This window comes from Astatotilapia calliptera, chromosome 2, assembly GCF_964374335.1.
Source record: "Astatotilapia calliptera chromosome 2, fAstCal68.1, whole genome shotgun sequence".
Lineage (NCBI taxonomy): Eukaryota > Metazoa > Chordata > Actinopteri > Cichliformes > Cichlidae > Astatotilapia > Astatotilapia calliptera.
In genome coordinates, this window is record NC_137423.1 from 23726160 (window position 1) to 23738536 (window position 12377).

General features: G+C 40.8%; 1 protein-coding gene across 1 annotated transcript in view; it reads right to left on the bottom strand.

Moving 5' to 3' along the window:
- The window catches only part of LOC145432173 (teneurin-2-like), an 80860-nt gene that overhangs the window by 20614 nt on the left and 47869 nt on the right, over positions 1-12377 (bottom strand). The window contains exon 2 of the mRNA XM_080308787.1: positions 2095-2463. Coding sequence (XP_080164913.1) covers positions 2095-2320 — 226 coding nt within the window. The 5' untranslated portion in view covers positions 2321-2463. The remainder of the gene's footprint in view (positions 1-2094; positions 2464-12377) is intronic.

Here is a 12377-nt window from a genome sequence, read left to right on the forward strand (position 1 = left end):
TGCATCTGCGGCTCTGGGCTTTCGAGGGAGCCGATAGGCTGAGAGGACTTTGGTATCGACCAGCTATTGCCTGGTGTGAGGTCAGCTCAGTGCAGCATTGGAGTGTGTCCGAATCTACACACACCACTGCTTCCAGTCTTTCATCCATTCTGCCAATCAATCCTCCATTTTCTGCTGTTACCTTTGCCTCAGAAGAAGTATGTTCTTCTGTTGTATTCCTTTCTTCCAAAACCTTTCTCCCCTGTGAGTGTGCCATTGCACATTTTCTTCTTTAAACTACTGCCCGATTGATCCATTTCTCAAATTTCTTGAGACCACATGCAGTTAGAAGCTACTACCGTAGCTTTACACCTTTTCTTTAAAGCTTTAATGACGATATTCTATTTGCAAAAAACCACCAAGGATTCTTCAACATACTATACACATTTATTTATGCATTTGTTTGACGGAGGTGGGGGGGATTTTGTTTTTTATCTATCGTAGGCATTGTAGTGTTGTATTACTCTGAGCTGGCTTCCTCCTCTGTCTGTGTCCATGCAGAGAAAACAGAGCTTAGTAGAGATCAATCCCATTGAGTCTGACTCCTTTCACTAGCCAAGGATCAATACTGCCTGTTTCATGTCCCCCTGCAATACACGTACACACGCACACACAAATCCACACATACACATACACACACAGTTTAAAGACATGGGCTACGAAGGCTGACCCACCCCTTTAAAAATGACCTATCGGCCTATCGGCTAGCTTGCTCACTGGGGGATACAGAAGTTCATTATGACAGCCTTGCCAGTGTTAAAGGTCTGCTTTGGTCCTCCTCCGCAAAGTGCAGGATCTGATTACATTAACAGCTTGCTAACAGAAGCAAAAAACGCATAGTGGCTAAAAGTAACGTACAGCTGGAAGCCTTTTTCACATGCAACAACGTGGCCGTTCACAATGTGATAGAATTTTTTTTTTACGTAATGCTGGATCACAGAAAAGGAGTGGAAAGGCTTTTGAAATCTATGACTGCGCTAGGTTCACCCACCTGTGCTGGACAGAACAATACTGGAGTTACGCAGGCATCAGAAATAATTGTTCAGATTTTGACAGGGAAATGTTACCCCCAAGAGCTTTGAGTTTCGCTTTTTAATCTCAATTAGTAGTCGTCATCTCCTATTACCCTGGATGCATATTGCCTGCAAAAAAAACCCAAACTCTCTTTTATGCTTAATACAAAGCTGTATTTTATGCAGGTAAATTATGCATAATGCAAAATGTTATTCCAAAAAATCATATGACACTTTGGGAAATGTGTTATTGCTCTTTTGCTGAATGAATCTGAACCTTTGCTTCATTGCCCTAAAATATTTAAGGCAACGAAGGTACAAATAGAAAAACAAAGAGATGCTATATCACAGAAATGTCAAACTCATTTTACATCATGGGCTACATACGACTTTGATGTTAAGTAGGCCGGACCAGTGACCATTATAAATGTGAAAAATTACAGAAAAAGTTCTGTTAGTTCATCATTCCTTGCCTACTGAACTACCAGAACTGCAATAAAATATACATTTTTAATAAATTCACAGACAATGCCCCTTTTAGTAGAAAGTAGAAAAACAAGAACTTTTCTGTCATTTAATCTGTTACTTGATTACTTTAGTGTAGTATGAATGGCAATTGAGGAGGGTCCTTTATTGAGTGGAAAAGCTGTAAACCAGTGCGCCTGATTGGAGTCTTTGTGAGGCCGATTCTGGTCCCTGGCCTTATGTTTGACAGCCCTGCTATAGCTGTTTATTGTGTTGCATTTGCTCAGTGTATATGCAATGTGCAAAAATAAGACATAATTCAATACACCTTCTTAGCCAACAGCATGTTATTTTTATATCATTATTTTTATCTGAATACATAAATAAGCCTCTTAGGTCTCGTTAGGTGGATTTCTAACCTTTGGGCAAATAAGCAAAAAAGCAAATAAGTGTGTTTCCCAAAACAGATGTCCTTTGAGGTCATAAAGGTACATGATTTTCTCAGTAATGTCTTGAGTCCAGCATAGAGTGGGTGCATAAATATATATATGTACAGGGGATTTTAGGGCAAACTGACCTTGCCTAGAATACTCATCAGCTTCATGGTGAACCAGGTCCGTCACACACCCGCCGTAGTGCAGCCTCTGCTCATGGTCGAAGGCCTTGAGCGTTTCACTCGAGCTGTAGGACTTCTGGGTAGGCACACGACACTCATCGGCGTCCAGGGAGGAGGTGTTATACTGGGAGTCTTTGGAGCAGCGGCCCCTGGTCAGTGAGCGATTTCTGCGGTCCTTCAGATCCATGCTGATGTTGTGTGGGGGGGGGGGGGGGGGGGGGGGGGTTGAATGCAGCGAGAAGAAGACAGAGTAGACGGAGGAGAAGGCAGTGACGGGAGAGGAAGGGCTCTCCTAAGGGCCTCCCTAATGTCAGTCTCCACTTCAGTCACCTGGAAAACAGAGACAGGAAGAGGAAGAGATGGAGAGATGGGAAAAGACAGAGACAGGTCTAAAATTAATGGATGCACTGCTGTGACTCACTCTCGCCTCGCACTCCCAGCAGAATATACAGACAAAGTAAGACAGGAGCAAACAGCATGAGTGGACATGAGTAGCCAGGCAAATATAAAACACATTAGAGTATTGATGCAGGATAAGTAAGGCTATTGTAGGTACCATTAGGATTTCCACAGATTAACTTGTTAATTTGTGTGATTAAGGTGAACTAAAAAGGAAAGAGTCACACCGCTCCTCCAGTCACTTACTGCAACTGTAACTTGATAGCAGGGCAATAAAACCCCCAAGTCCCCATTGTTTCTCTTCCTTTCTACTTTTACTCTCTGACCCCTCTCATGTCTTTGATGGTTCTCTTTTAATTAGTAACAGCAGCCACAACACAAAGTCTTCCAGCAAACTTTACCGAGCAAGCAACAAGAGCAACAAGGCAAGTTCTCAACTCCGCAAGGAAAACAAACCGCTTTTTCTTCAACCTGTACACACACACACACACACACACACACACACACACACACACACACACACACACACACACACACACACACACACACACACACACACACACGAAACCACAACTCTTCTGAGCCTGGCTCATCATAACCAGACCAAGGGAGCACTGCCAGCTCGTGGAGCTGCGCACCAAGGACTTTCCTTCTCTTTCATGCACTAGTAATTTCCCATACACAGGTATCCCAGTGAAATTGTGCACAGCTAAGCTTTGCTTTTATTAATGTACATAAACTGGTTTTGTTCACTGAGATGTATTATTATGTATCCTACAGTCAAAGCTCGCATTTCAGATTTTGTTTTGTTTTCATCTAAAACATGTGTTCACGTGGTGCACATTGAACATACGGAGGCATATCACATAATCTTCCTGGTGCATGCTCGCCCTCCCTCACATACACAAAGCTCCCTTTTAGTTCTTTAGGTGGGTACATTTAGTAAAACTGTATATTACCTTTATAAATACACACTAATTCCTTTATTACTGCACAGGAGTGAATGCTGCCAACCTCTGCTATTAAAAACTCCCAAGTCCTTAAATATATAGTTTATTGCACTTTAGGAAAGCGATGAATCAGACGATATAAATTTCCAGTCTTTTTTATTAAACTTAAATATTAACTGAATGAAAAAATGTGCAATCCATCACTAAAGAGAATTATTTGGTGCAGATGTTTTCCTTCAGTCTAAGGTGGCTCCTCTAATTTGCTTCCCTTCCTTTTTTCAGAGCATCCCTGTTGCGCTTACGCTTTGCAGGGCGAAACAGAGCTGTTAGCACTGTGGTCCACAGAGACAGTCAGCCATTGACCGCGCTGATGAAAAATGGTCAGACGGCATTTAAATCTATTAGAACAGAGAGGGACTCAAATGCGGTCATCCTAAACCAATGCTGGCGGAGGTATGCACACAACGAAAGTGGACAAGTGCAGGTGCATTATCGAGACTAAAAAGAAATAATAATAAAAGAAGATGCAAAAGGCAAGAAAGAAAGAAAGAAAAGCAACAGGAAGGATGGAAGAAGAGGAGAAATGACTTGAGGGCATTGCTAGTCTCTCCCTCATTATCAGAGTGGGAATGAATCCGGCTCCCTTAGAGGCTTTGAGGGATAATCAAACACACCCAAACACAGATACACGCAAACAGAACATCGCTAACACACATATTCAGTCCAGCGATACCTGAGACAACAGAGTCTCCTAAACTTGACATAAACTGTAAAACAGCCTGTAAGGCAACTAAACATTTGTATTATGACACTGCGTCTATGATACGATAATGACGCTAATAAAGCTTGATGCAAGTTTTGCAGCCTTGTGGAATGCATTACGCTGGCGTCCAAGGATCAAAGTACAATGATATGACAACAACCAAACAGCCAGCTGTAATTGACAGGCACCCTTCCTCCAGCTATAGCTACTATGGGATATTTATGGTAATGAACCCATGGTTCCATTACTTGAGGCTGAAAAAAGTCCGATCCACCCACAGAATTACAGCGTTGCATTGCATTTGCACCAAAAATACTGTTCAGTCTTAATAGTTTTTATCAATATGAGAGCAGACAAGGGCATCTCTAAAGGACAGGCATCATTTCTTTTTTGAATATGTGATGTAATTAATTACATGCAGGAGCAGAGGAAGAATTAGAAGAGAGAGGAGAAGGAGAGACAAGTATACAGAATGTGAGTCAATCTATTCAATGAGGGCTCATTTTAAAATGCTTAGAAGGTAGTATTGAAAAGTGCCCTGCTATGTCCATTGATTAACAGTAGGTATTAAGTCTCATAAAGAGCTCATTATGCTTGGGCATCCATCACACAGGCTATTAGGAGTTCGACCTTAATGTGTTTGTACCTTGAATGGAGGGCGAGGAAATAGAGAGCGATACTGGCTCAGAAAATGTGGGGACATTCAGACTGGGGTTAAAGAAATAATGGCCCAACGAGTCTCCGTGTGGAGCTGTGGGTGTGCACAGGTGGGTGACAAATTAAAGGAAAAAACAAAACCAGAAAGTACCCCATTGATCTTTAAAGTGAAGAGCTCTTGTGTATGCTCCTGGGCATTCTGCTGGAATGGTTTAGGTCTACTTGACAGACGTGTGACCACAAACGAATACAGCGGTACTCTGTGCGATCAGATTTATCCCACCCCTTCACATTTCTATCCTCACGGGAGTGGTCTCTTCCAGGGTGACAATGCCACCATCTATAGGGCATGACGGGTCACTGAATGGTTTGAAATGTATAAAACGGATGTGAATCATATGCCATGGCCTTTGCAGTCGCACAGCTCTAAACTTGATCGAGTATGGTAGATTCCGGACTGACAGCTCTGTCCGCTGCCATCGTTAAAAACGTCAAATGAGGGAATATCTGTGGTGTACTGTAGAGTTTCTGAGCCAGTGCAATGGCACATTAATGCTGGTCTACCAGCATATACTGAGCCAAAAATATAGGCAAAAGTTGGTCACTTTACATCAGATGAAAACTTGGATGTCAAATTGGCTGAGAAAACAGAATTACACTAATGATGCAGACTGTACTGTCTGTACAGTTGAGCTTCACTGTACAGAATAAACTGCGAATATGAACACTCATCTGTCGTAAGTGGAAAATTTCCCTTTAGTCATCCAAAGGTCTAAGCTTTAGGCATGAGCCTTACACACTGAGTTGTGATGTCATAAACTGGATTTTGTGATTTTACTTTTTAATGGAAAAAAATAGTAGAAGCAGAAGAGAAGACACACAATAGCGGGCTGATGGATAGACTGGAGGAAGCTAAGGGAAACAACCTTGAGATCTGGAACACATTATCAATCACATCCCATCCAGCCAGGTGTTTCCTCAAGGTCACTGAAGCACATACAGGCAAACTTTTCTTAGTTAATTACTCCAGCGACAACAGTCCAACCCCCCAGATCGTCACAACGAGGCAGATCATCTCATTTATCAGAAGTACAATGACTTACTGTCATTCTGACTGTTCGCATACCACAACTCCATGGTACGCTAGCACGTATGTGCATGCATATTTAAGTCCAGACACCCACACAGACTCAGCAGACAGACAAACACACGCATAAATGCAAAACTATAGAAAGACGTGCGCGAGCCTGCAAAACAGCCGCGTCTCCTTGACAGGCAAGAAAGCGTGGTTAGATGAAGGAGAAAAGAGACATGCATGCAACCGTGAAGTGACCATGAAATCCAGGCAGAATGAGAAATGTAATTGGAAGATGACAGGGAGGGCGGGGAATTCATTTTGGAAATTACAGAGGTGAAGTTTGGTGCAGATAATGGCCTTTTCTCTGCAAATAACAGCTTTGAAGGGGGAAAAAAAGAAATATGGAGCGCACAATGTAAATCCACTGTAACTAGAAATCACACCCAGTTAATAGGATGTTAATGACATCAGTGGATTAGCAAGTATCAAACAAGACGGTTTTGTGTTCAACCTTAACAACCTCCTAAAGAACAAAAACCAAATATCAAGGAAAGCAAAGTAACAGACAATGAAGATTCAGTTCTTATGGATCAAAATGAGGCTTCATTTTCTTCACCTGGCACAATCGAAACACAAGTGACATATTAAGTCGTGAACAAATCCCAATTCTCCCTTCCTGTTTTCTCGCAAACTATTCTATCAAACTAGCAGAATATGGGGGTGGGAGGTTAAAGTGAATAAGACCTACTAATCAGTGGGCAAATTGGTGCATTTGTGCCTTGAAATTGCCACAGGTATTGTTCCATCGTGACACAAATCTGCCTCAGGAAACCATTACCGAGATATCCAGCTCTGGGAACATGCTGGATACATTTGACCGGACTCAGACCTCAATCCTTTGCTCTGTTTTCTGATGATTACAGGTAGACTGGCACGATCGCCGAAAACAATTAGCTGCAAATCTTCCATCCAGCCACTGCTCACATTTATCATACAAATAAGCACGGAGGCGATGTGTGAGCGCTAGTATAGATGCTGTTTAGGGCCATCACACTGTGGGAGGCTTCCTGACCAGATGACTCCTACTGCAGCCAACCAGGAGGTTACAAATAGGGCATGTTCACTCTGCTGACTTCTTCTTACAAGACACCAGAAATAGCTGTTGTTGTTCTTAGCTCTAAGAGTTGTGCACTTGCATTATTGAGAATATTATAAGTCTCAATAATTGTTCATATCAGAAAATACAGAAAAGTACATGTCCTATTTTTGTTTTGTTAGATGAGATGCTTAAACGGGTTTTCAAGAAATAGAACACTAAAGTAGTGCTACATTATAATATTACCTGTAACTTACACTTCTATATAGTATGTTGAACCTGTTAAATGTATTTACAGCTGTTTTATCCATAGTAAAACTTCATTTACTCCATTTCTCGTTTAACTAAAACCATGTAATTACATCACATCCAATTTTATGCATGAGGATTTGATTCTGTTATATAGCTTTTCTTTTGTTCTGTGAAGGTTTAATATTTTTATGCTTCTTTAAAGCATCAAACATAAGAATAATTATTACTGTTTTTTGTTACTCCTTCAATGTACTTTTTAATCTTTTATATCCTATAAGCATCTCATCTGATCTTATCTAGTCTTATCTTTATTTTAGCTTCTTATCATTGCATTAGAGGAGCCTGTAACACAGCCATTACCTGGCTCATTTAATTCAATTGTAACCACACCAAAAGCAGCAATCAGCCAACAAGACTGGCAGCTAAAAGCCTGATAAAACACAGCATGGAGCCTTTCCATCAGAAAATTTATCCACTCTTCCAGCACTCTTTGTCAACAGGAGATGAAGTTGTTCATTTGGTGTCTTTTTCTTTCCCCGTCTCTCTCTCCCTCTCATGATCTCTTTCTCTCTCTATCGCTCGCTCTTGTGTTTTTTTGTGGGGGATTTTTTGTGGGTTTTTAAAAATTTGAATGGAATTTGTATAGCAAAAGATGGCCTATTGAAAACCTGGCCCTGTTATCACAAAAGACAAAATTGTGGCTATAAAGCGTTTGGCTTCAATTTTCTGCTGTTTTTGTGCCGCTGCTCAAATTAAGTTGTTTACGCAGTTTGTTCACAAAGACAAAGAGAGGAAGACAAGGAGTGACTGAGAAAAAACAAAAGAGGAGGCAAGAAGAGAGCTGAGTACAGAGAGGTTGTGAGAGAATAAAGACGGAAAACAAATCCTTGAATGAAACTCATACTCAATTATACATCGCCACAAAGCCTCTGTGCATCTTGACTTCAGGAGTGAACATCCAAGTCAAAGTCCAAATATGCTTTAAATGGAAATACTATATGCACAGTTCATCAAAGCATTCAATTACATGTTCAGATTTAAAAGCAGCGTGTACTTGACATCCGATGTGTAGGTGTAAATCCTTATTATCCTAACATATAATTTGTTCTTTTCACTGTAAAATCTTTTCTTTTCTGTGCTGAATACAAGTAAAGGTGAATCATAGTAATTAGTTTTTAGAATGTGTAGTAATAAAAAAAAAATCACTTAATTTCTTATTTTATATATCAGAATTCGAGTTTCATTTACAGATAACAAGTTAATGTTGTAAAAATAAACGCGTGTTTCTGTGTCAAAGGCTAATAGGAGCTTCAGCAGATAAATATTCCTGTATTTATACAATTTTATCAGTGCACTGCGACCTCCATTATTCGTCGTACAACTCACACTCAAGCGCTCCGTCTATGAGCTCTGCACTGCGCCCCGACGGAGAGGCTCCTCACCACGAACAGCCATTAATCATGTCTTCGATCTCGGGTGGCTTTGAATATTCACACAAAAAGGTGTGTAGACTCACACGTACAGTATACACACAAGGCAAACGGATGGACGCATGCTTGGATGGCTCCAGTTCAACTGGAAACTACAACTCCATTTTGGATCCAAGGTGCTTTGCGAGCCAGCAGCTGAGGGGTGCAGGACAGGAAACATCTCATCCCTCGCTCTCTCTCTTCCACAAACCTCGCATCATTACCTCCAACACCTCTTTGAGCCAAATAGGTAAAAATCACTTGCTTATTATGAGTGATCAGTCGTTGTATTCACTGGTTCTGTCATTATTTGTTTGTGTTGTTGACAAACCACACAAACTTAGTGAAAAAGAAAATTGCTTCCATTGTAAAAAATTGCAACACAGATGCAAAAAATACAATAATAATAAATAAGATATTGACACTGAAATGCCAACACAGTCTCATTGCAGTTCAAAAGCACAACGTATTCGGTTTTTTTCTCTTTTTAATTTTATTTACTAACAACAAACAAAAAAGGTATTGCTGCTAAAATACCAAGACGTTGCACGTCTTATGGCAGTTCAAAACATAGTGACCAAATTTTAGCTGTTCATCAGCATTAATGGAGGTGAATTATACTCAAGTGCTTTCAGTTTTAAAGAGCAGCGTTAGTTAGTGGCATCATAGGATTTTCATCTACAGAGACAACTCTTTAATAACTACATAGCTTGGCAGACTGTCAGTCTGTTGACTAGCCGGTACTGAATTCCAGTTAGCCAGACTAGTTAAGGAAGTGAACACTTGTTTGCTAGCGTTAGCAGGCTAACACATTGATCTATCACCCTTCAGTATATCTTTCTTCAAAATAAAATGCTACTGCTTCATCTACCTCCACGCTGGTCAAGTAAGGTACATGACATGACTGTTATATCCAGATCTTCAGATCGTTTTAGGCTTAAGCGCTATTAGCTATTTCACCTGGTACTTTGCTAAGCTAATGGCTTAGCTGCAGCGCACGCTACAAGCCTTTCAGTTCACTTGTTTAGCACACAATGGTTTGTTTCTGAGTTCGCTTAAAGGGCAATCTTGGAAAAAAAACTTTCTGCTGAAACACATTTTCTTCAAAGCATTGCTGATTTTCACACACAAGAAAATAAATTACATTTTAAGAATAATATCAGGTTGGAGATGCATGAAGCTGTCAGATTTACATGATAATTGTAATGGTACCCGTGTTTGATTACTGTGTACATTCTGGGTTTAACTACTTTACAATGCAGCATCTGAGTGCAGTGATGTGCGGCAAACTTCCATATTTCAGATTTTGAAACAATCATTAGCAAGTGTACACATAATGAGTCTGTAGTAGAGTTTACAAATTAGGCTGCCTTTCATCTGCACTGCTATGCAACAATAAGGTCACCTAGAAAAATAAAGCAAGATATATTCTCCGTAATTGAGCCTAGTTCTATCGTGTTTCATGTCCCTGCAAGCTGATTTTCATACTGTACTGAAATAGAAAGGAAAGCAAGAACACATTCATTTATCTCCAGTAGTACAGGCTTTGGAAAATGCTAATCAGAAATGCAGACAGACAAGATGGAATTCTTAGTGAGCTAATAGTTGTGTTAGGCTTTCAAGCCAATGCAGAGCCTTGTTCTGTGCCTAGTTTGTGCTCTGCTGAGTATTGGGTTTGAGTGAGGCAACATCCCCTTTGATCAGCCAGTATTTATGAAGTATTGTTGGGATTGTACATGGGTACAGGATAAGATTTAGGCCTACCAACCCCAGAGTCTGCATATGTGACTCACAGTTGCTGGGAGGAGGAAAGGTCCCATCCACCTTCCATTTTCTCGCTCTCTCCTCTCATTTGCCAGGATGGAAAACAAATGAGGAAGGATGTGAGGAGGTGGTGGGTGGATGGGGGGGCATCCATCCCTCTCTCTTTCTTGCACTTGGTGCCTGTGTAATCTCCACACTGGGCTGCAGAGTGCCACAGAGCCTCTGTTTATTAGACTAATCCTTAAATCCACATTCTGCAGGCCTCGCAAACGCCTCGCAAAGCTCTAATCTGACTCAAAACAAAGGGATTAGGAACGACAAGGTCCCTCTCTCTGTCTCTCCATGTCTGCCAGAGCGGGCTCGGGGTGGCGCACACATGTGCTGAGAAACACACAAGAACTGTTGCATACTCTTGCCTGTCACGCCCATATTTGCTAAAGACTGATTGGCACATGCAAACCCTCATGCACACGCGCGCACACACGCACACACACACATGCTTCCTGTGAACACAAGCTGGCTGTGACAAGACAGCCAGTTAGAGCCAAGGTGCAAACAAACTGGGTAATTACACATAGCTCAAAAACTCATGGGAGAAATGACGGACAAGATGAGAATGAGCTGTGGGAATGGGACGCGGCGACAGCAGGGAGGATATACTTGGCTAACTAAACAAACCAGGCTTATATTATAGACTTACACTGTTACGAAAACAAATGAGAAAAGGTTTTTTTTATGTGTGTGGATTGTTTTTTTACTCACAAGCATCAAATGCCAGAGGTCCACCTTGGGTGTACTGGCTTGTTTTAGTATACACACAGCATAGAGCCAACAAATCAATATTTGTTGAGTATTTATCTGTATTAAAGGGCCTTTACACCCAAACAGTGCAACAAGTCAGAACCTGCTACAAATTTACATTGCACTTCAGTCTCTCCACGAAACCTATTTGCTAGCTAGAATTTGCTCTCCAAGTCTCTTTGTGTTTTTCACACAATTCCATCCCGTTTCCCCTCAATATGGCAAATGAATAATGCAAAAAAAAAAAAAAAGTCACTGCTTAAATTGTGTTCACCCAGCTGTTAATCCTAATTTTACACTATAATCTTAATAACTGAAGTTCCATTTTGGAAATGCAACATGTAATAATTCTGACAAGTGGGCTCGGTTTATTTTCTGGTTCATCTCTTCACGGGGAAACTTTTCAAAAAAAAACTTTTCTTTCAATGAGATATAAAAACCAAGCAAGCACAAATACAGGCAAATGGTGCCAGTATGTGGGCACGCTGACATATTGCTAACATTATTGGAAAGATTTTTGAATGATCTTATTCAAGTACTCAAAGTTGTAGAGCCTGAATGATGTCTACATTTACAAAGACAGTTTAACTTGGTCTTTTCACAGTTACAGTGGGGCAAAAAAGTATTTAGTCAGCCACCGATTGTGCAAGTTCCCCCACCTAAAATGATGACAGAGGTCAGTAATTTGCACCAGAGGTACACTTCAACTGTGAGAGACAGAATGTGAAAAAAAAAATCCATGAATTCACATGATAGGATTTGTAAAGAATTTATTCGTAAATCAGGGTGAAAAATAAGTATTTGGTCAATAACAAAAATACAACTCAATACTTTGTAACATAACCTTTGTTGGCAATAACAGGTCAAACGTTTACTATAGGTCTTTACCAGGTTTGCACACACAGTAGCTGGTATTTTGGCCCATTCCTCCATGCAGATCTTCTCGAGAGCAGTGATGTTTTGGGGCTGTCGCCGAGCAACACGGACTTTCAACTCCCGCCACAGATTTTCTATG